Source organism: Saccopteryx leptura, chromosome 6 (genome assembly GCF_036850995.1).
Source record: "Saccopteryx leptura isolate mSacLep1 chromosome 6, mSacLep1_pri_phased_curated, whole genome shotgun sequence".
Lineage (NCBI taxonomy): Eukaryota > Metazoa > Chordata > Mammalia > Chiroptera > Emballonuridae > Saccopteryx > Saccopteryx leptura.
Genome location: NC_089508.1, coordinates 49,552,199 through 49,577,317, shown reverse-complemented (window position 1 = coordinate 49,577,317; position 25,119 = coordinate 49,552,199). Strand labels below are relative to the sequence as shown.

General features: G+C 42.5%; 1 protein-coding gene across 2 annotated transcripts in view; it reads left to right on the top strand.

The window, feature by feature from the left end:
* PAQR5 (progestin and adipoQ receptor family member 5) overlaps nt 1-25,119 on the top strand; it is a 443,329-nt gene that overhangs the window by 28,495 nt on the left and 389,715 nt on the right. For both annotated transcript variants that reach the window (XM_066344348.1, XM_066344347.1), the window contains exon 2: nt 5,311-5,473. In XM_066344348.1, the coding sequence (XP_066200445.1) occupies nt 5,423-5,473 (51 nt within the window). In that variant the 5' untranslated portion in view covers nt 5,311-5,422. The remainder of the gene's footprint in view (nt 1-5,310; nt 5,474-25,119) is intronic.

The following is a 25,119-nucleotide window of genomic DNA, read 5'->3' as shown; positions in this document are numbered from 1 at the left end:
GAGAGCTAATGGTTCTGAACTTTTCTAGCTCACTGAAGCAACACTGGAAGCCACGGCCCTGTCCCCAGTGACACAGCACACATGTTCATGGACACACATGTGCCCATACGTGCACACGTGCACACACACACAATTTTGCCTATAATTTTATTAACCTCAGGTTACACACCTGCATTGTAGGAGTTGTTGCAGCTGATGGACCACTATCCTGAGTGATGTTATTTATAGTAACAGTAGCGGCACTGCTACTAGGAGTTGTAGTAACACTGCTGGTTTTTGTTTAGAATTTGTAGTAATAAGTATGTTCACATTCATTAGTACATTTTAATTCCCCACAGCCCTGACCAGGTAGATATTAATATCCTTATTTCACAGATGACAACGAATCAGGGAGTTACTTAGCCCAGCCAAGGTCATACCTAGGAGAGGGCAGAGGGGAGACTTGACCTTGGCTATCGTAGGTCCTGAGCCCCATGTGCCTCCCTCCTTTCATGCTTTATCAGAAGGCTTCTGAGGAGCTGGAGTTCCACCATTAGAACGTTTTTCAAGCTTGGATGCTCAGGGTGCTTGTTACCACATACCAAGGAATACTAGGAGGACTTCTTGTCCAGCCATTCTTCTGTCCAGATATCTGGAAGCATTGGTCCCCCAGACTCTAGACACATCATGGTGTGTCTGGCTCTAGATGAAATTTTTAAAGGCCATGGCTCCTTATAATCAGTATAGGTGTTCTGTGATGTTAGCACATTCCTTCAGACATTTTTGACTGTGTCCATCAGTAAAAAATCCCTTTTGTCATAACCCAGTACACACATATTGGCATACATAACATAAACAAATATATATAACTTAACATACATAACAAACAGGAACATCATGGAGCAATACTTATCTTTACCATAAGCATGACACTGATATTCTGTTCTATTATTTTCCATACTATCTTATTTTTATTTTTATTTATTTATTTATTTATTTTCATTTTTCTGAAGCTGGAAACAGGGAGAGACAGTCAGACAGACTCCCGCATGCGCCCGACCGGGATCCACCCGGCACGCCCACCAGGGGCGACGCTCTGCCCACCAGGGGGCGATGCTCTGCCCATCCTGGGCATCGCCATGTTGCGACCAGAGCCACTCTAGCGCCTGAGGCAGAGGCCACAGAGCCATCCCCAGCGCCCGGGCCATCTTTGCTCCAATGGAGCCTTGGCTGTGGGAGGGGAAGAGAGAGACAGAGAGGAAGGAGGGGGGGCGGGGGTGGAGAAGCAAATGGGCGCTTCTCCTGTGTGCCCTGGCTGGGAATCGAACCCGGGTCCTCCGCACGCTAGGCCGACGCTCTACCGCTGAGCCAACGGGCCAGGGCACTATTTTATTTTTAAATGCTAGTCATGACCCACTAAATCGATTTTATAATCTACTGACAGGTTGTGACCTGCACTTTGGAAAACACTGCATTAACAGACACAATAATTTTGGTTTTAATTAATCGTGAACTATTTGGTATATGTGCTGCTGAAGCGAGCACAATCGTGAACTATTTGAAAGTTGTTTGTAATTTTGCTGAGGTGGGCATTTGACCCTGGCTGCCACTGGGCTGGGGTTCAGGAGCAAGTCATGTATAATCTTGGGCAAGCCCCTAACTTTTTGATATCTCAGGTTTCCCACCTATAAAATATAAATTTTTTTTCTATTTTTTTTTACAGTTGACATACAATGTTATATTAGTTTCAGATGTACAACCCAGTGATTAGACATCATATATATTACTAAGTGATCATCCTAAGTCTTGTACCCATCTGGCACCATACTCAGTGATTGGAATATTATTGACTACATTCCCCATGCTGTGCTTTACATTTCTATGACTATTCTAAAACAACCATTTGTATTTCTTTTTTTTTTTTTTTTAAGATTTTCTTTGTTGATTTTAGATGGGGGTTGGGAGAGCAGGAAGCATCAACTCATAGTAGTTGCTTCTCACATGTGCCTTGACCAGGCAAGCCTGGGGTTTTGAACCAGCAACCTCAGCATTCCAGGTCGATGCTTTATCCACTGTACCACCACAGGCCAGGCCCAATTTGTATTTCTTAATCCCTTCACCTTTTCACCCATTCCCCAGCCTCCCTCCCATCTGGCAACCATCAAAATGTTCTCTGTATCTATGAGTCTGTTCTGTTCTGCTTGTTTATTTTGTTTTTTAGATTCAATTGTTGATAGATATGATTTATTGCCATTTTATTGTTCATATTTTTTAAATCTTTTTTTCTTCTTCTGTGTGGAAATTAGTAATAACAGCAAGCATTTATTGGAACCTTAACAGGGCTTTCCCATGGCTTCTCTCTCTTTAATCATAACAATAACCGTATGAGGAAAATACTACTGTTATTTCCATTTTACAGATGGGGACACTGAGGCATGTGGAATTAGGTTCCTTGCCCAGGATTGCAAAGGAAATGGCAAATCAGTGTTTGAATCCACATGGCTGGAGTCCAGTACCTGGGTCCTTACCTGCTCTGCCAGCGCCCAGAGATGGCATGGTGAGAGTGAACAAGATAAAGCAGGCGGCAGGGTGACCTGCACAGGCATGGTGCAGAGTGGCTGAGGGTGTCCCCCATTCTCAGGGTGACTGCGCTAGTTAGTTGGTGCATGTCTCACCTATTTCTTTGTACATTTCTTGGGAACAGGGACTATCTTTTTTTTATAGTATGTGTTTTTTTTAATTTTTTTAAATTTATTTATTCATTTTTAGAGAGGAGAGAGAGAGGCAGAGAGAGAAGGGGGGAGGAGCAGGAAGCATCAACTCCCATATGTGCCTTGACCAGGCAAGCCCAGGGTTTTGAACCAGCGACCTCAGCATTTCCAGGTCGATGGGGAACAGGGACTATCTTATGCATCTTTTTTTCCTATGTAACAAAAAAAAAAAAGAATGGTATGGAGGATGCCCACTTCCCTCCACTCTGTGTTTCACAAACCTCTACAGTGTTAATGTTTATGTCCATTAAATCCTCACCTTTTCCTTCCAGCTGCAACAGCCCACCAAGAATAATCAACTAGACATTAGACTTTACTCTTATTCGCCACATGATAAAAATGCAGTGAACAGTGGCTGAATGAATCCTATATTATTTTTATTACCTCTCACTTTTTTATTTTTGTATTTTTCTGAAGTGAGAAGCAGGGAGGCAGAGAGACAGACTTATATGTGCCCAACTAGGATCCACCCGGCAAGCCCACTAAGGGGCGATGCTCTGCCCATCTAGGCCGTTGCTCCTTTGCAACTGGAGCCATTCTAGCACCTGAGGCAAAAGCCATTGAGCCATCCTCAGTGCCCGAGCCAACCTTGCTCTGATGGATGGAGCTTTGGCTGCAGGAGGGGAAGAGAGAGATAGAGAGGAAGGAGAGGGGGAAGGGTGGAGAAGCAGATGGGAGCTTCTCCTGTGTGCCCTGGCCGGGAATCGAACCCACATGCCTGGCCAATGCCCTACCATTGAGCTAACCGGCCAGGACCTACCTTTTACTTTTTTATTTTATTTTTTCAATTAAAGTTGACATTCATTCTCAACGTGGCTTCTTAATATCCTTAGTTACAGGAATTTTGTTTGGCTAGTCTTCAGATGGTTCTCCAGGTTAATGGTTCTATCATTTTTGAGGTGGTCATGGAGGAGAAGAGCCCAGCAGTCACCTTGACAAGAAGCTCTGTTACCCCTCACTCTAGATGTATAGTCCAATCATCCTACCCAGATAGTGTGTGCTGTGAGAGGAGGGAGCATTTCTTTTCTTTTTCCTGCCCATGAGAGTGAGTCTACTCCAGGGAGAGCCAGAGGAGCAAGGTGGGCAGGTCTGTAGGGACCCAGCTGTGGTCCCACTTCTGTTTGCGGTTTCTCTGGTATACCTGAGATTCCCCCAAGGCTGGACCTTCACCTTCTGTCCTGCCACTGGGTGAATTCGTGGTGCTTCTGGCTTGGTAACTTAGACCTGGAAAGCCAAGAGAAACAAGGTGTGCTGTGGCCCACTCACATCAGTGTTGCTTGTTTGCAAAGTATAACTTTTGTTTTTTAACTTGGGTAAAATGTACATGTGCTTTAAAAAATTGTTTTCTTTATTATTCTATAATTTTGGAAATATTATATAACATTTTTATTGTGGTAAAATATGTACAACATAAAAGTTACCATTTTAACCATTCAGTGAATAGTCACGTGGTTGTTGTGCAATCCCTACCACCCACATCGGATTTTGCTACATAGTTCCAGATAACACATAGTACATAAAGAACTAGAATAAGAAGCAAAAGTATAAACAAACCACAAAAACAAAAACACACTTTTAGTTCAGAGGATGAACAGCATTGCTTCAATTAACAGAATTAAGTAAGTATTTGATGAAGGCCCAGGATTAGCCAAGCACATGCCTGAATTTCCAAGCATCCTGGAGGGTCCTCTCCAACAGTGGTGGGGCACTGGGTCGCTTTCCCTGTGAAGATCTGGCTTCTGCCAAAGGAGAGGCACAGGCAGGGTTCTCAGGCCTTCCGAGGCAGGGACAGAAACCCTCTGGGGGCAGTGAGGATGCTGCAGATGTTGGCCCAATGGTAATGGGTGTAGAGAAGGCGTTGACTCTGTGTTCCAAACTCTGCTCTTTCTTTGCTGAACCCAGCTTGTATTTTCAGTTCCCTGGGCCTGTCCTGAGGACGTGGGTTTCTCTAGTTCACAATCACAGCTGTTCAGCAGTCTTACTCCTGCATTTAAACAACCTTGTTAGTCTGAGTTGCTCTAGTCTGAGTTGCTCTCTCTCCAGCAAGTGTGATGGATTTGACTGGGCTGGTTCTTTTGTGTGTCTCCGGGCAACTATTTCTCCGGTCGGTCTTCTAGGAGAGCTGCTTCTCTGAAGGCGATGGAACCCGGCTCTTGGTCCTCTTCTGCCCATCGGGTGGACTCAGACTCAGATCACACTGTCTGCCCAGGGGACAGCACATGCTGCAGTGGAAAGTGAGCTGTCCTAGCCCTCCCCTCGCTGTGTAACTCTGGGGAAGTTACTCCACCCCTCTGACCCTCACGTGCAATGGGAGGAGATTGGGTGACCTCCACAGCTGTTTCCAGCTCTACAATTTAATGATCGCCCCTGTTATAATTTAAACACTTCCCTCCAGCACTCTTGGAGTGGCTCAGCAGTCTGGTAGTTTGGCTGTTTTTTAAGAAAGCCTGGTTATTTTGCCATCACTAGCAAGTGCATGTTCTGTAAATAATCTGACAGTCTTGATCCAGCTGGCGTTTGGCAGAGACTGACTGGATTTCTTCACATCATCCTCTTTCAGGGAAGCAGCCTGGGCATCCGCCGGCCAGAGGTTCCCAGGCCATGTCGGAACTTTGAGTGAGCCTGGTGACGGAGCGGCTGCCACCCATCAGGCTTCCCTACCCGGCTTCAAGATGCTGAGCCTGAAGCTGCCCAGGCTGTTCAGAATCGACCAGATGCCCCAGGTACGTGCTCTCGCTACAGTGGTTGAGTTCCAGGTGGTGACAAGGCCGTGGCCTCTGCAACAGGGCGACTGCTCTGTCTTCAACCAGTCTGCGCAGCGTAGGCCACTCTCTTCCAGGAGTTCCTCCCAGACTCCTCAGAGGCTGAGAGCTTCCTGTGCATCCTCTTACACCAAACCTGGAAATGGAAATGCTCCCGAAACTGTGTATGACATAGCCCTTCCCTGTGACATCTGTACTTTATCCTGAAGTAGTCATTGAGACTACAGATTCAAGCTGAAGAGATGAGGACAGCACCATCTAGTTAGGTAGGGGTCTTTTCATAGGGCCTTGACATGGATGCTTGACCTCAGGCCAAGGGTGAAGACACCCCAGGGTGTACTTTGGTATTGTTCCCATCACTTGCAGGGGGCCCTGGCCAGGCAGGGGTTGAAGTGATGAGGAGGGTTGTTGAGGGGGCCTTTTCCCTGCCCCTGGTCTCCTGGGCCTAGGAACTCAGGGGCAGTCATCCAGAACACCTGGGACTCATTGTCCGTCTGCACTTTCAATAAGCTGGTTTTCTTGTGAGCTGTGTGTGCTCTGACCAACTGGTTCCTGCCCTCCTTCCCTTGCAAAGGGAACACCATGAAACCCTTGCATTGGCATCAGATTCCCTTGGTTTATTTATTTATTTTTTTATTTTTTGTATTTTTCTGAAACTGGAAATGGGGAGAGACAGTCAGACAGACTCCCGCATGCGCCCGACCGGGATCCACCCGGCACGCCCACCAGGGGCAACGCTCTGCCCACCAGGGGGCGATGCTCTGCCTCTCCGGGGCATCACTCTGCCGCGACCAGAGCCACTCTAGCGCCTGGGGCAGAGGCCAAGGAGCCATCCCCAGCGCCCGGGCCACCTTTGCTCCAATGGAGCCTTTGCTGCGGGAGGGGAAGAGAGAGACAGAGAGGAAGGAGGGGGGTGGGGGTGGAGAGGCAAATGGGCGCTTCTCCTATGTGCCCTGGCCGGGAATCGAACCCGGGTCCCCCGCACGCCAGGCCGACCAGCCAGGGCCTCCCTTGGTTTTTGAGTGGAGAAGTGTTATTTCAGGGTGGGCTGTCCCATCAGGAGGGTGTCACAGAGAGGAGAGCTCCTTTGCACTCAGTTTGCTGCCAAGAGCTTACAACACTCAGCAGCAGGAATGGAAGATTAAGCAGCAATACGCTGCCAGATGCTCTCCCTAAAAGCCGGGGAAGCTAGGTGATTCCAGCAAGATGACATTGAGGGGAAAGTGAAGACAGTGCAGGGCTATTTGGCGGGAAGAGATGAGGAATGCAGCAGGTAACAGACAATTCAAAATGAGGCTGGGGTCCCTGACTGTTGAGCAGAGCGTCTGCCTCGGGTCTCAGAGGGCCGTCCGCTTGCCTTTCTGGTGTGTGCGTTTCAGCGGTTGATTCTGCCCACAGAGCACTAGTGGCTGTGAATAGTGCAAACAAAGGATGATTCTTGACCCATTCACTCATGAGATTTTTATTGACTGCCCACTGTGTGCAAGGCGTTACTCTGTGCAGGGCACAGAGAATCACATACAAATCCTGCCGTTGCACAAGCACTTCTGTTGCTAAGTGGGTTAGGGTGTGTCCTAAGAGAGGGACAGATAGGTTCAGAGGAGGGAGTGGGCACTTCCATCAGGGTGGAGGAGGGATGAGGGACAGCCCAATGAAGGGGCCACCTTTACGATAGGTTGTGAGGGTGGGTAGGATTTGGGAGATGGAGAGAGCATTCCAGGTGGAAGGAATGGTGTGAGCAAAGGCCTGGAGAAGGGAAACCTCAGGGCAGGTGTGGGGATCATGGGTGCCTGCTCGGATGTCTCCCTGGGTGTTTTGGTCAAGTTCAGGTTCGGAGTGTGTGCGGGAAAGACGTGGAGAGCTGTCTCAATGGGTATTTGGGTAACCTGCTGGAATTCCAAAGATGAAGACCAGAAAACCTCGGAAGGCTAAAACCTTCCTTGGGCTGCCACGTCCACTACTGTGCTTGCCAGCATCATGCCCAAGGTTCCTACCTCAGATGAGAACAAAGTGGCCCTGCCCATCTGGAGGGTAGTCTTACAGGAGGATTTGGTGCGGGAGAGGGAAAGGCAGTTTTTAGTATTAAAACAGGTAGGTGTAAGTAGCCTGACCAGGCGGTGGTGCAGTGGATAGAGTGTCAGACTAGGACGCAGAGGACCCAGGTTCGAAGCCCCGAGGTCGCCAGGCTTAAGTACAGGCTCATCTGGCTTGAGTATGGGCTCACCAGCTTGAGCGAGGGGTCGCTGGCTTGAGCGTGGGATCATAGACATGACCCCTGGTCGCTGGCTTGAGCCCAAGATCACTACCTTGAGTCCAAGGTCGCTGGCTTGAGCAAGGGGTCACTCGTTCTGCTGGAGCCGCCCAGTCAAGGTACTATGAGAAAGCAATTACTGAACAACTAAGAAGCTGCAAAGAAGAATTGAGGCTTTTCATCTCTCTCCCTTCTTGTCTGTCCCTCTCTCTGACTCTTTCTGTTTCTGTTAAAAATTAAAAATAAAAATAAAACAGGTGTAAGTATATTAAGGAGAAAAAAGCATAATTTACATAAATATTTAGAATAGGAGACTTCATACAAATGTTAAGCGTACTTTTGGTGGACTCTGTGAGCCCCCAAGCCAGTCTGCAGTGTGACCTTGGGCAGGATACTTAACCTACGTACCTCAGTTTCCCCATCTGTAAATTGGGGTGGTAGTGGTATCTGCTTCCTAGGATTATAGTGAGGATTAAATAAGAACTCATGTGAAGTGCCTGGTATACGGTGACTCATGTTGGCTGTCATTATTGACTCCTAGGCCCTCCCCTGCAGGGCACTGGGATCAGTAGAGCGTGTCAGGAGATTTGAGCAGCCCCTCCCACAGACTCGAACCTGGGCTTCCTCACCTGGTTATTGGCATGCCTGTCTGCTACCCACCTCCTGCTCTATTTTTCATCCGTAGACGCTCTTCTCTAGCCACACCAGTGGTCCCTTGAGATTCCCCACCAGCTTGGGCATTCACTTCTCTTGATCTCTGTTTGATGAAGGTTTTCCTCCTTCCTACCCTCTGATCCCATTTCTGGCTTCCTTCTTCATGACACTGCAGGTGTCCTCTCTTTTCCCTGAGTCCCTGTGCATGGTGGTTACAACCCCTGCCCTGTATATCAACTAGCTGTGTGGCGGGGGCCACTTCCCTGCCTTCTCTGAGACGCACCCAGGGAGTGGGGGGGGGGCAGCACCTCAGCCTTGTCAGTTGTAGTTCTGGCACATTGCTGCCTGATAGATGACTCACAGAAAAAGGCAGTTTCTCCCTCCCCTTAGAAGGTGGGACTTGGGTATGTGCCTCCTAATTTCTAGTCTCCTAATTTCTAGTCTAAAAACAGGCCTGGATATGTTAACCAGTTATTAAAGATTTGAACAAACAGCCAAGGGATATGAAAGAAATATGTAGGCTTTGATTCCTAAATAGACTAAATTTAGAGACAAAACGGAGACATCTATGTGCAAGTTAATATGGAACATAGTGTGACACTTTGACATGAAACACGGGCATTTTGTGTTAAATTGAGAATGGTTTATTAACTACAGCCTTGGCCCACAGGCTACAGGCAAGCACATGACATTATCCCAGACGCCTTAGTTCAGAGCACAGACAGGATTCCCTGAGGTGCTTCGCAAAGAGAATTTCCCAGCCTCGTACTGCAACTCTGTTGTTTCTGTGGGAACTCCGGCAAGACTCGTAACTCTCTAAGCCTCAGTTTCCTTATCTGTAAAATGGAGATAGTATCTGGCAGGCCAGTCTCACAGAGTTATTGTGAAGATCCAAGAAAAGTTAAATAGATCAGTGGGATTATTATGAAAGAAAAGAAACATAGGCCAGTAAATGGCTGGGAGTGGTGTTGGGTAGGTGGTCTTGGGCACCTGGGAACAAGCAGCCGTCTCAGCAGGCAAATGGTTTCCCCAGCCCAGGATTTCTCAAAGTGGGTGCTTGGGTCACCATCGGAATCACGTGGGAGTTTATTAAAATACAGTAGCAGTGGTGATTGCTGGCATCTTGGTATTGCTCTTGATTTTAATCAAAAGGAATGATTTAACATTTCATCATTTATTATAATGTTAGGGGTGCGTGTGTGTAAATAATATATATTTATCAGGGTAAGGCTCCTCTATCCCTAGTTTCCTAGGATTTTTTTTTCTTTTCTTTTGCTTTAGTTAGGAATGGATTTTACTGAACCTTTTTTTCTCAATATATCTTTTGAGGTGGTCGTACTGGATTCATTTAAGTTGTTAATGGGGTGAGTTACATTAATTGATTGCTAATGTAAAGCAGCCTTGCATTTAAATACAGCTTGGTCATGATTTAATTATTATCTGTTTAATATATTGCTAGGATCCATTAACTAATATTTTGTTTAGGATCCTTAAATCTATTTAATGAATTGACGTGTAATTTTTCCTTCTTATAGTGCCCTTACCTGGATTTGGGATTAAGATTATCCCAACCACAAACAAGTTGGAGAATGTTGCCTATTTATTCTATGGAAAAAATTTATAATATTACAATACACACTTCTTTTTGTGTGTGTGTGACAGAGAGAGAGAGAGAGAGGGACAGATAAGGACAGACAGGAAGGGAGAGAGATGAGAAGCATCAGTTCTTTGCTGTGGCTCCTTAGTCTCCTTAGTTGTTCATTGATTGCTTTCTCACATGTGCCTTACCCCTTGCTCAAGCCAGCAACCCTGGGCTCAAGCCAGCAATCTTGGGCTTCAAGCCAGAAACCCTGCGCTCAAGCTGGTGAGCCTATGCTCAAGCCGGAGACCTCGGGGTTTCGAACCGGGGTCCTTCACTCTATCTCTCTATGCACTGCGCCACTGCCTGGTCAGGCACAGTTACACACTTTTGAGTGTTTGGTTCAATTTACCTTTAAAATGTCTGAGCAGGGCCACCATATAGCCCACTCCAAAGGAGCACCATTTACCTTTTTGTCTACATGAATGGCAACTTGTGAAGTTGTATGGAGAACAACTCAATTCTACAGCTTCCTGAAAGGTTTTTTTTATATAACAGCTTTGTTGAAATATAATTCACATACCATAAAATTCACCCTTTAAAAGTTCAGTGGGTTTTAGTATGTTTGCACACACAAAGTTTGCACAAAATCATCATCACAATCAATTTTAGAACATTCTCATCACTTAACAAAGAAACTCTGTACAATTAGTGGACATTTCCCACCCCACCCCATCTCACCCCCATTCCCAGGCCTATGGCAACCACTAATTTACTTTTTCTCTCTATGGATTTGCCTATCTTGAGCATTTTGTATAAATGAGAGATCAAACCATAGGTGGCCTTTTGTGAATGGCTTTTTTGCTTAGAAAAATGTTTTCGGCCCTGGCCGGTTGGCTCAGTGGTGGAGCGTCGGCCTGGCGTGCGGGAGTCCCGGGTTCGATTCCCAGCCAGGGCACACAGGAGAGGCGCCCATTTGCTTCTCCGCCCCCCCTTCCTCTCTGTTTCTCTCTTCCCCTCCTGCAGCGAGGCTCCATTGGAGCAAAGATGGCCCGGGCGCTGGGGATGGCTCTGTGGCCTCTGCCTCAGGCGCTAGAATGGCTCTGGATGCAACAGAGCGACGCCCCAGAGGGGCAGATCATCGCCCCCTGGTGGGCATGCCGGCTGGATCCCGGTCGGGCGCATGCAGGAGTCTGTCTGACTGCCTCCCCGTTTCCAGCTTCGGAAAAATGAAAAAAAAAAAAATGTTTTCAAGGTTTATCTGGGCTGTGGCATGTATTGGTACTTCATTTTTTATGGCTGAATAATATTCCATTATATGGATATACCACAGTTTTTATTCATTCATCAGTTGATGGACACATGAATTGATTCAACTTTTGGCTATTGAATAATGCTGCTGTGAACATTTGTGTACAAGTTTTTATATGGGCATATTTTCAGTTCTGTTAGATATACACCCAGGAGTGGAATTGTTGGGTCATGTGCTAACTCTATGATTAACTTTTTATATTGTGGTAAAGTATACTTAGCAAAAAAGTGACTATCTTAACCATTTTTAAATGTGCAGTTCAGTGATATTAAACGTATTCACATTGTTTGTGCAACTATCACCACCATTCATTTCCATAATTCTTTTTATCTTATAAAACTAAAACTCTATACCCATGAAACAATAACTTCTTATTTTCCCTTCCCCCTAGCCTCAGAGAACTACCATTATACTTTCTGTCTTTATGATTTTGACTAGTCTGGTACCTCATATAAGGGGAATCATACAGTATTTATCACTTTGTAACTGCCTTATTTATTTATTTAGTGTGTGACAGAGAAAGGGACAGATAGGGACAGACAGACAGATATGTGCCTTGACTGGGGGCTACACCAGAGTGAGTGACTCCTTGCTCAAGCCAGCAAGCTTGGGCTCAAGCCAGTGACCTTGGGCTTCAAGCCAGCAACCTTTGGGCTCAAGCCAGCGACCATGGGGTCATGTTTATGATCCCACACTCAAGCCAGCGTCCCCACACTCAAGCTAGTGAGCCTGCACTCAAGCTGGTGAGCCCACACTCAAGCTGGCGACCTCAAGGTTTTGAACCTGGGTCCTCTGTGTCCCAGTCTGATGCTGTATCCACTGTGCCACTGCCTGGTGAGGCAATAACTGCCTTATTTATATCACTTAGCATAATGTCCTCAAGGTTCATTCATGTTGTAGCATATGTCAGAATTTCCATCCTTTTTAAAGCTTAATGATATCCCATTGTATGTTTATGCCACATTGTGCTTATCCATTCCTCTATTAGTGAACACTGGCTTTCCTCTATGTTTTAGCTATTGTGAATAGTGCTGCTATGAACATAGGTGAACAAATATCTCTTTGAGACCCTGCTTTCAGCTCTTTTGGCTGTATACCCAGCAGTGGAATTACTAGATCATTTGGTAAATCTGTTAAGTTGAGGAACCACCATACTGTTTTCTACAGTGGCTGTACCATTTTTACATTCCCACCAATAATTCACAAAGATTCCGGTTTCTCCACATCCATACCGGCACTGTTGTTTTCTGTGTGTGTTTTTAATACTATATATATAGTAGCATCCTAATGAGTATGAGGTGGTATCTCACTGGAGTTTTGATTTGTTTTCCCTAATGATTAGTGATGTTGAGCATCTTTTCATGTGTTTATTGCCCACTTGTATGTCTTCTTTGGAAAAATGGCTATTCAAGTCATTTGCCCATTTTTAAATTGGGCCATTTTTGTCTTTTTACTGTTGAGGTGTAAAAGTTCTTTATATATTCTGGATGCAAGCCCCTTATCAGGTATGTGATTACAAATATTTTCTCCCATTCTATGTCTTGGTTTTTTGTTTTTTTTTTCTTTCACTTTATTGATAATATCCTTTGAAGCACAAAAGTTTTAAATTTTGATGTTATCTGTTTTTTCTGTTGTTGCTCCTTGTGCTTTTGGTGTCATACCTAAGAAAACTTTAGCTAATCCAAAGTCATGAAGACTTCTATTTTTTCTTCTAAGAGTTTTCTCTTTCTCAGTTAGGTCTTTGGTTCATTTTAAGTTAATTATTGCATGTAGTGTGAGAAAGTAGTCCAACTTTATTCTTTTCTTTTATATGTGAGTATCAAGTAGTTCCAGCACCATATGTTGGAAGGACTACTCTTCATTCAACTGCCTTGGCACCATTATTGAAAATCAATTGACTGTAAATGCAAGGGCTTATTTCTAGACTCTGAATTCTGTTCCATTGATATATTTGTCCATTCTTATGCCAGTATCACATTGTCTTGATTATTTAGCTTTGCAATAAGTTTTGGGAAATGTGAGACTTTCAACTTTGTTCTTTTTCAAGATTGTTTTGGCTGTTCAGGGTCTCTTTCATTTCCATATGAATTTAAAGATCCGCTTGTCAGTTTCTGAAAGGAAAAAAAAAGCAGCTGGGAATTTGATAGAGATTGCATTGAATCTGTTGATCAGTTTGGTGAGCATTACCATATCAACAGTGTTGTCTTTTAATCCATGCACATGAGTTATCTTTACCTATATTTAGGTCTTCTTTAATTTCTCTCAGTGATATTTTATAGTTTTCAAGTCTTCAGGTCTTGGACCATTAAAATAATCTGTTAAACCTATTCCTAAGATTTTATAGTTTTTGATGCTGTTGTAAATGAAATTGTTCCCTTAACTTCATTTTCAGATTGTTCGTTGTTTGTATAAAGAAATAAAACTGAGTTTTGTATATTGATCTTATATCCTGCAATCTTATTGAACTCATTTATTAGTTTTAATAGTTTTTTAGGCCCTGGCCGGTTGGATCAGCGGTAGAGCGTCAGCCTGGCGTGCGGGGGGACCCGGGTTCGATTCCCGGCCAGGGCACATAGGAGAAGCGCCCATTTGCTTCTCCACCCCCACCCCCTCCTTCCTCTCTGTCTCTCTCTTCCCCTCCCGCAGCCAAGGCTCCATTGGAGCAAAGATGGCCCGGGCGCTGGGGATGGCTCCTTGGCCTCTGCCCCAGGCGCTAGAGTGGCTCTGGTTACGGCAGAGCGACGCCCCGGAGGGGCAGAGCATCGCCCCCTGGTAGGCAGAGCATCGCCCCTGGTGGGCGTGCCGGGTGGATCCCGGTCGGGCGCATGCGGGAGTCTGTCTGACTGTCTCTCTCCGTTTCCGGCTTCAGAAAAATACAAAAAATAAAAAAATAAAAAAAAATAGTTTTTTAGTGAATCATTTAAGATTTCCTATATATAAGATCATGTCATCTACAAACAGTTTTGCTTCTTCCTTCCCAGTCTGGATGCGTTTTATTTATTTTCCTGGTCCAGTTGACCTAGCTGGGCCCTCCACTATGATACTGATTAGAAGTGGTGAGAGCAGACGTCCCTGTCTTGTTACTAGTCTTAGGGGGAAAGCTTTTCCGTTTCTCTCAAGAAGTACGTTAAATGTGGGTTTTTCATAGATAAGCTTTACTGGATTGAATAGCACTACTCTTAACTTTCCTGAGTGTTTTCTTATCGTGAAAGAGTATTGGATCTTGTGAAATGCTGTTTCTGTATCTATTGACATGATCATGTGATTTTTGTTTTTCTTCCTTCTTCATTAATCTTGTGAGTTTGTATTTTTTTAATTTTTTAAAAGAGGAAAATTTAGGTTCAGTGGAGCTTCTATTATGTATTTTATATCTCTGTCTGTTGTTATTTTTATTTTCTTTCTACTTTGGGCTTATTTTTGTTTACTGTCTAACTTCTTAAGTTAATCACTGCCTTATAATGTAAGCAATTAAGTATATGTATTGCCCTTTAAGTATTGCTTCAACTGCAGTCCACATGTGCTATTCTAATTAATCTCCTTTTTTATTTGTTTATTGATTTTATAGAGTCAGAAATGGAAAGGGAGAGAGAGAAAGAAAGAAATGAGAAAGAAACATCAATTTATTGTTCTACTTATTTATATTCATTGGTTGATTCTTGTATGTGCCCTGACCCACAACCTTGACATATTGGGATGACACTCTAACCAAATGAGCAACCTGGCCAGGGCATATTCTAATTAATTTCTAATTTTCACTTTGATTTCTTATGATTTGATTTCTTTGATTTCTTATGACTTATGATTGCTTAGAAGTGTTTAGTTTTTTTAGTTCCCAAATATAAAATGGAGTTTTTATACTATTAATTTAACTTAATCAATTGTTGTTTTAGAATGCTCTCTGTAGTCTGACCCATGGTGGCACAGTGGGATAAAGCATCAGCCTGGAACACTGAGGTCGCCAGTTCGAAACCCTGGGCTTGCCTAGTCAAGGCACATATGGGAGTTTGATACTTCCTGATCCTCCCCCTTCTTTCTCTCTCTGTCCCTCTTCCCCTCTCTCTCTTTTTCTCCTCTCTGAAAATTGAATAAAGTCTTTTAAAAAATAGAATGCTCTCTGTATTATTCTAATACTTAAAATTTGTTCAGACTAGCTTTATGGTTTAACACATGATTAATTTTCATTACTCTTTTAAGTGTACCTAAAAATATTATATAAGCAATTGTTGGGGGCAGTATTCCATATATGTCTAATAAGATCAAATACTTTTATATTACTGATTTGTTCAACTTGGTCTACCATAATTGAGATGTGTCAAAGTCTTCCACTATAATTGCATATTTGTGAATTATTCCTTGTAGATAAGTAAATTTTTACTTTATATATTTTGAGTCTGTGATTTTTAGGTATGTTCAAGTTTATAGTCGTTATATCTTTCTGGTGAAGTAAATTTCTTATTATTTCATAGTGATTCTCTTTGTGTCCAGTAATGCTTTTTGTCTTGGAATCTGATAGTCACATAGTCACTCCAGCTTGTTGTTTTTGTTATTTGTCTGGTTTCTTTCTTTCCTTTGACTCTCCTTCCCTGTCCTTGTATTTTAACTGTGCCTCATATAAATGACACATAGTTGGATTTTATCTAGTTTGACAATATTTGTTATTTAATGAGACTGTGCAGTCTGTTTATACTTGCAACGAGTATCAATACATTTGCATTTATTTCAATAAGCTTATGAGCTTTCCATTTGTCCTGTTTTCTCTGATTAGTTATCCTTTCCTTTTTTGCTGTCTTTGGATTTTTACATTCTTGTTTTCTCTTTTCCTTTATTTATTTATTTAATTTTTTTTTGTATTTTTCTGAAGCTGGAAACAGGGAGAGACAGTCAGACAGACTCCCGCATGCGCCCGACCGGGATCCACCCGGCACGCCCACCAGGGGCAAGCTCTGCCCACCAGGGGGCGATGCTCTGCCCCTCCGGCGTCGCTCTGCTGCGACCAGAGCCACTCTAGCGCCTGGGGCAGAGGCCAAGGAGCCATCCCCAGCGCCGGGGCCATCTTTGCTCCAATGGAGCCTTGGCTGCGGGAGGGGAAGAGAGAGACAGAGAGGAAGGAGGGGGGAGGGGGGAGAAGCAAATGGGCGCTTCTCCTATGTGCCCTGGCCGGGAATCGAACCCGGGTCCCCCCGCATGCCAGGCCGACGCTCTACTGCTGAGCCAACCGGCCAGGGCCTCTTTTCCTTTTAACATTCTATTTTCTCCTTCACTTCTTTTGTAATTATATCTAGAAATATACTGTATATTTATTAGTTTAGTGGTTATTCCAGCTATTTTTTAAGTGAGAGGAGGGGAGATAGATTCCTGCATGTACCCCAACCAGGATCCACCTGGCAACCCCCATATGGAGTTGATGCTCAATTCAACTGAGCTATCCTCAGTGCCTGAAGCTGACGCTCGGATCAATTGAACCACTTGCTGCAGGAGGGGAAGAGAGAGAGAAGGGGGAGAGTGAAGGGAAGAGAAGCCGATGGTCGCTTCTCTTGTGTGCCCTGACCGGAATTGAACTCGGGAAGTCTGCATGCAGGGCCTGTGCTCTATCCACTGAGCCAACTGGCCAGGGCTACTCTAACTATTTTAACATGAGTAACTGTATTAGGCAGAAAGAGCTAGGCTATGCTGACTTTAAAAATTCTTCCAGATAGCATGACTTAACATGACACAGATTCATTTCACATTCACATTACATAACTGAGTACTCTGTGGGGAACCGTGAGGGACCCAGGCAGATGGATGAGCTGCCATTTTATAGCTGCACCATCTGGAGCATGTGGCCTCATGGTTTGCCACAGAAAGGGAAGAAGGGGCAATGTCTTAGATTGCGTTCCCCAGAAACAGACTCCGAACCAAAGATTTGTGTGCAGGAAGTTCATCATGGTGAGTTCTCAGCAACAACACCTGTAGGGAAGTGAGGAAAGCAGGACTGGGGAGAAGGAGAAGTTGCAGCAGAGCCTCAGCTGATCCCACAGAGGGCTCTGGATTGGGGTTTGCCCTTCAGATGTGTCCCAAATGAGAAAAGGAAGCCAGGACTATGTACCCATCATCAGTGGATATGTGCTGCCCCTGGGCGGGGAGTATAACATGGTCAAGGTGTAGTGGTGTTTGGTCAAAAACAATTCCGTAGTGGGATGAGTGGCTCAGTTTTGAAGGGGGGAAGAGTTCCCTCCTAAGGGCTTTGGGATATCTACTACAAGGAGTACTGCTTTAACTGCCCTGGCCTAGACGTAATGCTAACCAGACATAACCCTATGGCCCCAGCCTAACTGCAAGGAAGTCTGAAAAATGTAGGAAAGCACATGGAATATTTGGTGAGCACCAGCTGTCTCTGCCATACCTAATTTCACCTCTTGGATCTGAGGACTGGTGACTTCCAACAATTCTAGAACTTGATCGGTTATCTCTTCAAATATCACAGAGAAGACCATTGTATTTTTCCTGGAGAAATAGGTTCCACGTCTCTGACTTGCTCTGTCATATTTTCTATGTCTCACTCTCTCTGGAGTACATTCTGGATACTTTTTTGGAGATCTTCTTTCAGTTAACTAATTTTCTCTTCAGCTAGGTCTAGTCTGCTGTTTATTCTTCAATGACTTTTTATTTCTATTTTAATTTCTAAAAGCTATATCTGAGGTTCTTTTCAAATCCATTCATTTTTTTCATATTTTTAAGCTTTTTCTTTAAACATATTGAGCATAGTTATTATATATTTTAATATCTGTTCTTTGAGCTCTCTATCATCTGTTGTTTTTGCTGTTCTTCATGGTGTTTAGTTTCCAGGTGTGGACATGCTTGTATTAAAGGGAGCTACAAAGTTTTCACCTGTTTGTAACCACTTTAATTTTTCCACTTGACATTTCTTGGATCACAGAGGTAATGAGTGTGAATTTGGATCAGAAACCCCTCTGAAAGCAAGGTAATGGTTCTGAATTCTTGGGAGAGATTTTTTTTTTTTTTAGAGAGATAACTTTCCTTATTGTCTCCTTCTGCCTGGTAGGAGTTTGCATTTACTTATCTCTAGAGTCCTAGCCTTCCTTATGGTGAGGTCTCCTGTTAGAGTCTCTGCCTTTGATGGACCTTGGGTTTCATCTCTTATTTACAAAGTCTGACAGCAGAATCTTTGATAGTGAAAGCAGCTTACCTTACAGGGTTCCTGGTTTCTTTTTGTTTGGGGGCTTTGTGACTTCTTGCCTTTGTGTTATCTTGCTGATACATTTCTCTAGCATGTGATGCAGACTTCGTCCAGCACCTGAATTGTTTTAGTAAAAAGGATCCTTTGATTATCATTTTGTCGCAACCAGAAATTTCCCAGCTATTCTTCCAGCTCTTTCTTTCCTCACTCTGGGTGCAGTGATCTCTTTCTTTGCAAACTTTGATAACACTTAGCATTTCCACAAAATGTTTGTAGCAATCCCTAGTGCTAATAGGCTGAATGCAGTGATGCAAGCATAGACTTTTTGATCCAACAGACTACGGGTTATATCTTGGTTCTGTTATTAATTATGCCTTGGGGTTTTTCTCTTTTGGGGGAGGGAGGGTGGCTATAGCAAACAAGCCATGAATTAAACCCTGACTGGGAATTGAACTGGGGCTGCAGTGGTCAGAGCACCAAATCCTAACCACAACACCACCATGAGGTAATTATGGCCTTGGAAGCATCAGCTCACTGAGTTTTAGTTTCTTCATTTGTAAAATGAGGTCAACAGTCCCTTCCTTGCAGTGCTCTCATGATGATCAAATAAAACAGGGTCTGCCCCTAGCATGTGCTGGGTCTGAACCAGGAAAACAAACAGAGGGCACAGACCACATGTCTAAGTATATAAGCACTACAAATGACGCTAGCAAAGAAAGGAAGCTATCCAACAGTTATATAAAGTGCTTCTGTTTCTACCTTGACAATATCTTTTCCTAATGACGAAAAGTGGCATATAAAGCTCTGATTTTTATTTAGCTAAAGTCAGCAAAGTAGCAAAAACAACTAAATTTAATTACTATTGCATGTCTGGATGTTTTAATGATGGATTAGTGATGTTTGGATGAGTAATAAAATAAAAACATACATAATTTATAATTATTACATGTTAATCTCATAGTTTATTTTCCTTGCTTTCATTTCAGCAAAATTATAGTTACATTGTTGTAATGAACATTATCACATAATTTGTGTTGTATTAACAGTAATGCCAAATTACAGCACTATTCTTGAGTCATTGAGTCTTCGTTTGTTTGTTTTTTTGGTAATTAATTTCTTTTGGAAGAAATATCTGCTGAGTTTCTGCTGAGGTAGAACAACTGGAATTATATAGCCTTATTTAGAATCAGATATTAATTATAAATTTTATAAATCAAGTTTAAACATTTTAAAGAAGTTGCATAATTATAATTTAGAAGAAAATTAAATATTTCAATTTCATATGGATCACCGTCTTTAACATAGTTGCTTTCATCTCTCTTAAAATATCTAGGCCCATATAGTACTGATTTCATTTTTTTTTCTTCAAGAAAAAAGACATTATAAAGAAAACTGAAAATACTGTTTTGCTCAGTGAAAATTATACCTCAATTTATAATGTCCAGAAAAATAATCTGTATAGAAATTAACTTCAGGGCCCTGGCCGGTTGGCTCAGCGGTAGAGCGTCGGCCTGGCGTGCGGGGGGACCCGGGTTCAATTCCCGGCCAGGGCACATAGGAGAAGCGCCCATTTGCTTCTCCACCCCCCCCCCTTCCTCTCTGTCTCTCTCTTCCCCTCTCGCAGCCAAGGCTCCATTGGAGCAAAGATGGCCCGGGCGCTGGGGATGGCTCCTTGGCCTCTGCCCCAGGCGCTGGAGTGGCTCTGGTTGCGGCAGAGCGACGCCTTGGAGGGGCAGAGCATTGCCCCCTGGTGGGCAGAGCCTCGCCCCTGGTGGGCGTGCCGGGTGGATCCCGGTCGGGCGCATGCGGGAGTCTGTCTGACTGTCTCTCTCCATTTCCAGCTTCAGAAAAATACAAGATAAGAAATTAACTTCAGGATTTTTGTATGTGAATCTTTTCTTTCATAGTTCATAGACACTTTGTTTCTTTTTTTGAATTTTATTTTATCTGAATGTCATTTTGTTGCATGGTTCACATGTGGCTCCTTTGGTTTAGAAAAATCCTATATGCATTTAAAAAATAAATATGTATTTTTAATCCCTTTAAAAGTGAAATAGCCAAATTTAGATTTTTTTTTTTGTATTTTTTTTTTTGTATTTTTCTGAAGTTGGAAACAGGGAGGCAGTCAGACTCCTGCATGTGCCTGACCAGGATCCACCCGGCACGCCCACCAGGGGGCAATGCTCTGCCCATCTGGGGTGTCACTCTGTTGCGACCAGAGCCATTCTAGCGCCTGAGGCAGAGGCTACAGAGCCATCCCCAGCGCCCGGGCCAACTTTGCTCCAGTGGAGCCTTGGCTGTGGGAGGGGAAGAGAGAGACAGAGAGGAAGGAGAGGGGAAGGGGTGGAGAAGCAGATGGGCGCTTCTCCTGTGTGCCCTGGCTGGGAATCAAACCCGGGACTCCTGCATGCCAGGCCGACGCTCTACCACTGAGCCAACCGGCCAGGGCCCTAGATTTTTTTGTAGGCTTTTGCTAACAACATCTCATAACAAATATCTGTGGAGAGCTCAGATCCAAAATTAATGTCACTTTCCACCAGAGATGGGATTTGCTCTATGTTGGAGGATCTTTTGTTATTTCACTGATTTCTGCCAGTCACCTTGTATCTTTTTTTTTTTTTTTTTTTTTTTAAAATAAATTTTTATTAATGGTAATGGGATGACATTAATAAATCAGGGTACATATATTCAAAGAAAACATGTCTAGGTTATTTTGTCATTAAATTATGTTGCATACCCCTCGCCCAAAGTCAGATTGTCCTTCGCCACCCTCTATCTAGTTCTCTGTGCCCCTCCCCCTCCCCCTAACTCTCCCCCTGTCCTCCCTCCCCCCACCCCTGGTAACCACCACACTCTTGTCCATGTCTCTTAGTCTCATTTTTATGTTCCACCAATGTATGGAATCATGTAGTTCTTGTTTTTTTCTGATTTACTTATTTCACTCCTTATGATGTTATCAAGATCCCACCATTTTGCTGTAAATGATCTGATGTCATCGTTTCTTATGGCTGAGTAGTATTCCATAGTGTATATGTGCCACATCTTCTTTATCCAGTCTTCTATTGAAGGGCTTTTTGGTTGTTTCCATGTCTTGGCCACTGTGAACAGTGCTGCAATGAACATGGGGCTACATGTGTCTTCATGTATCAATGTTTCTGAGTTTTGGGGGTATATACCCAGTAGAGGGATTGCTGGGTCATAAGGTAGTTCTATTTGCAGTTTTTTGAGGAACCACCATACTTTCCTCCATAATGGTTGTACTACCTTACAGTCCCACCAACAGTGAATGAGGGTTCCTTTTTCTCCACAGCCTCTCCAACATTTGCTATTACCCGTCTTGTTGATCATAGCTAATCTAACAGGTGTGAGGTGGTATCTCATTGTAGTTTTGATTTGCATTTCCCTAATAACTAATGAAGCTGAGCATTTTTTCATATATCTGTTGGCCATTTGTATCTCTTCCTGGGAGAAGTGTCTATTCATGTCTTCTTCCCATTTTTTTATTGGATTGTTTGTTTGTTTGTTGTTGAGTTTTATGAGTTCTTTGTAAATTTTGGAAATTAGGCCCTTATCTGAGCTGTTGTTTGAAAATATCATTTCCCATTTAGTTGGCTGTCTGTTTATTTTTATATCAGTTTCTCTTGCTGAGCAAAAACTTTTTATTCTGATGTAGTCCCATTCATTTATCTTTGCCTTCACTTCTCTTGCCATTGGAGTCAAGTTCATAAAATGTTCTTTAAAACCTAGGTCCATGAGTTTAGTACCTATGTCTTCTTCTATGTACTTTATTGTTTCAGGTCTTATATTTAGGTCTTTGATCCATTTTGAATTAATTTTAGTACACGGGGACAGGCTGTAGTCGAGTTTCATTCTTTTGCATGTGGCTTTCCAGTTTTCCCAACACCATTTGTTGAAGAGGCTTTCTTTTCTCCATTGTGTGTTGTTGGCCCCTTTATCAAAGATTATTTGACCATATATATGTGGTTTTATTTCTGGGCTTTCTATTCTGTTCCATTGGTCTGAGTGTCTATTTTTCTGCCAATACCATGCTGTTTTGATTATTGTGGCCCTATAATATAGTTTAAAGTCAGGTATTGTAATGCCCCCAGCTTCATTCTTTTTCCTTAGGATTGTTTTGGCTATTCGGGGTTTTTTATAGTTCCATATAAATCTGATGATTTTTTGTTCCATTTCTTTAAAAAATCTCATAGGAATTTTGATGGGAATTGCATTAAATTTGTATATTGCTTTCGGTAATATGGCCATTTTGATTATATTTATTCTTCCTATCCAAGAGCAAGGAATATTTTTCCATCTCATTGTATCTTTTTCGATTTCCCTTAACAATGCTTTGTAATTTTCATTATATAGGTCCTTTACATTCTTTGTTATGTTTATTCCTAGGTATTTTATTTTTTTTGTTGCAATCGTGAAGGGGATTATTTTTTTGAGTTCGTTTTCTAATATTTCATTGTTGGCATAGAGAAAGGCTATGGACTTCTGTATGTTAATTTTGTATCCTGCGACCTTACTGTATTGGTTTATTGTTTCTAATAATCTTTTTGTGGAGTCCTTCGGGTTTTCGATGTATAGGATCATATCATCAGCAAAAAGTGATACCTTTACTTCTTCTTTTCCAATATGGATGCCTTTTATTTCTTTGTCTTGTCTGATTGCTCTGGCCAGAACTTCTAGCACCACGTTAAATAAGAGTGGAGAGAGTGGACAACCCTGTCTTGTTCCTGATTTAAGGGGGAAAGCCTTCAGTTTAGTGCCATTTAATATGATGTTAGCTGATGGTTTATCATATATGGCCTTTATCATGTTGAGATATTTTCCTTCTATACCCATTTTGTTGAGAGTCTTAAACATAAAATTGTGTTGTATTTTATCAAAAGCCTTTTCTGCATCTATTGATAAGATCATGTGGTTTTTGTTCTTTGTTTTGTTGATATGGTGTATTACGTTAACCGTTTTGCGTATGTTGAACCATCCTTGAGATTCTGGGATGAATCCCACTTGATCATGATGTATTATTTTTTTAATATGTTGTTGTATTCGGTTTGCCAGTATTTTGTTTAGAATTTTAGCATCTGTATTCATTAGAGATATTGGTCTGTAGTTTTCTTTCTTTGTGCCATCCTTGCCAGGTTTTGGTATGAGGGTTATGTTGGCCTCATAAAATGTGTTCGGAAGTATTGCTTCTTCTTCAATTTTTTGGAAGACTTTGAGTAGAATAGGAACCAAGTCTTCTTTGAATGTTTGATAGAATTCACTAGTATAACCGTCTGGGCCTGGACTTTTATTTTTGGGGAGGTTTTTAATAGTTTTTTCTATTTCCTCCCTGCTGATTGGTCTGTTTAGGCTTTCTGCTTCTTCATGACTCAGTCTAGGAAGGTTGTATTGTTCTAGGAATTTATCCATTTCTTCTAGATTGTTGTATTTGGTGGCATATAATTTTTCATAGTATTCTACAATAATTCTTTGTATATCTATGATGTCTGTGGTGATCTCTCCTCTTTCATTTTGGATTTTATTTATTTGAGTCCTGTGCCTTTTTTCCTTGGTGAGTCTTGCCAAGGGTTTGTCAATTTTGTTGACCTTTTCAAAGAACCAGCTCCTTGTTTTATTGATTTTTTCTATAGTTTTTCTGTTCTCTATTTCATTTATTTCTGCTCTGATTTTTATTATCTCCTTTCTTCGGCTGGTTTTGGGTTGTCTTTGTTCTTCTTTTTCTAGTTCCTTAAGGTGTGAAGTTAAGTGGTTTACTTCGGCTCTCTCTTGTTTGTTCATATAGGCCTGAAGTGATATGAACTTTCCTCTTATTACTGCTTTTGCTGCATCCCAGAGATTCTGATATGTCGTATTTTCATTTTCATTTGTCTGTATGTATCTTTTGATCTCTGCGTTTATTTCTTCTTTGACCCATTCATTTTTTAGAAGTATGTTGTTTAGTTTCCACATTTTTGTGGGTTTTTCCCCCTCTTTTTTGCCGTTGAATTCTAGTTTCAAGGCTTTATGATCAGAAAATATGCTTGGTACAATTTCAATTTTTCTAAATTTGCTGATATTGTCTTTGTGGCCCAACATATGGTCAATTCTTGAGAATGTTCCATGTACACTAGAGAAAAATGTATACTCTGTCGCTTTGGGATGAAGTGTCCTGTAGATGTCTATCATATCCAGGTGTTCTAGTATTTCGTTCAAGGCCACTATATCTTTATTGATTCTCTGTTTGGATGACCGATCTAGAGCCGTCAGCGGAGTATTGAGGTCTCCAAGTATGATTGTATTTTTGTTAGTTTTTGTTTTAAGGTCAATAAGTAGCTGTCTTATATATTTTGGTGCTCCTTGGTTTGGTGCATATATATTAAGGATTGTTATGTCTTCTTGATTCAGTGTCCCCTTAATCATTATGAAGTGACCATTTTTGTCTCTGAGTACTTTTTCTGTCTTGTAGTCAGCATTATCAGATATGAGTATTGCTACACCTGCTTTTTTTTGGGTGTTGTTTGCTTGGAGTATTGTTTTCCAGCCTTTCACTTTGAATTTGTTTTTATCCTTGTTGCTTAGATGTGTTTCTTGTAGGCAGCATATAGTTGGATTTTCTTTTTTAATCCATTCTGCTACT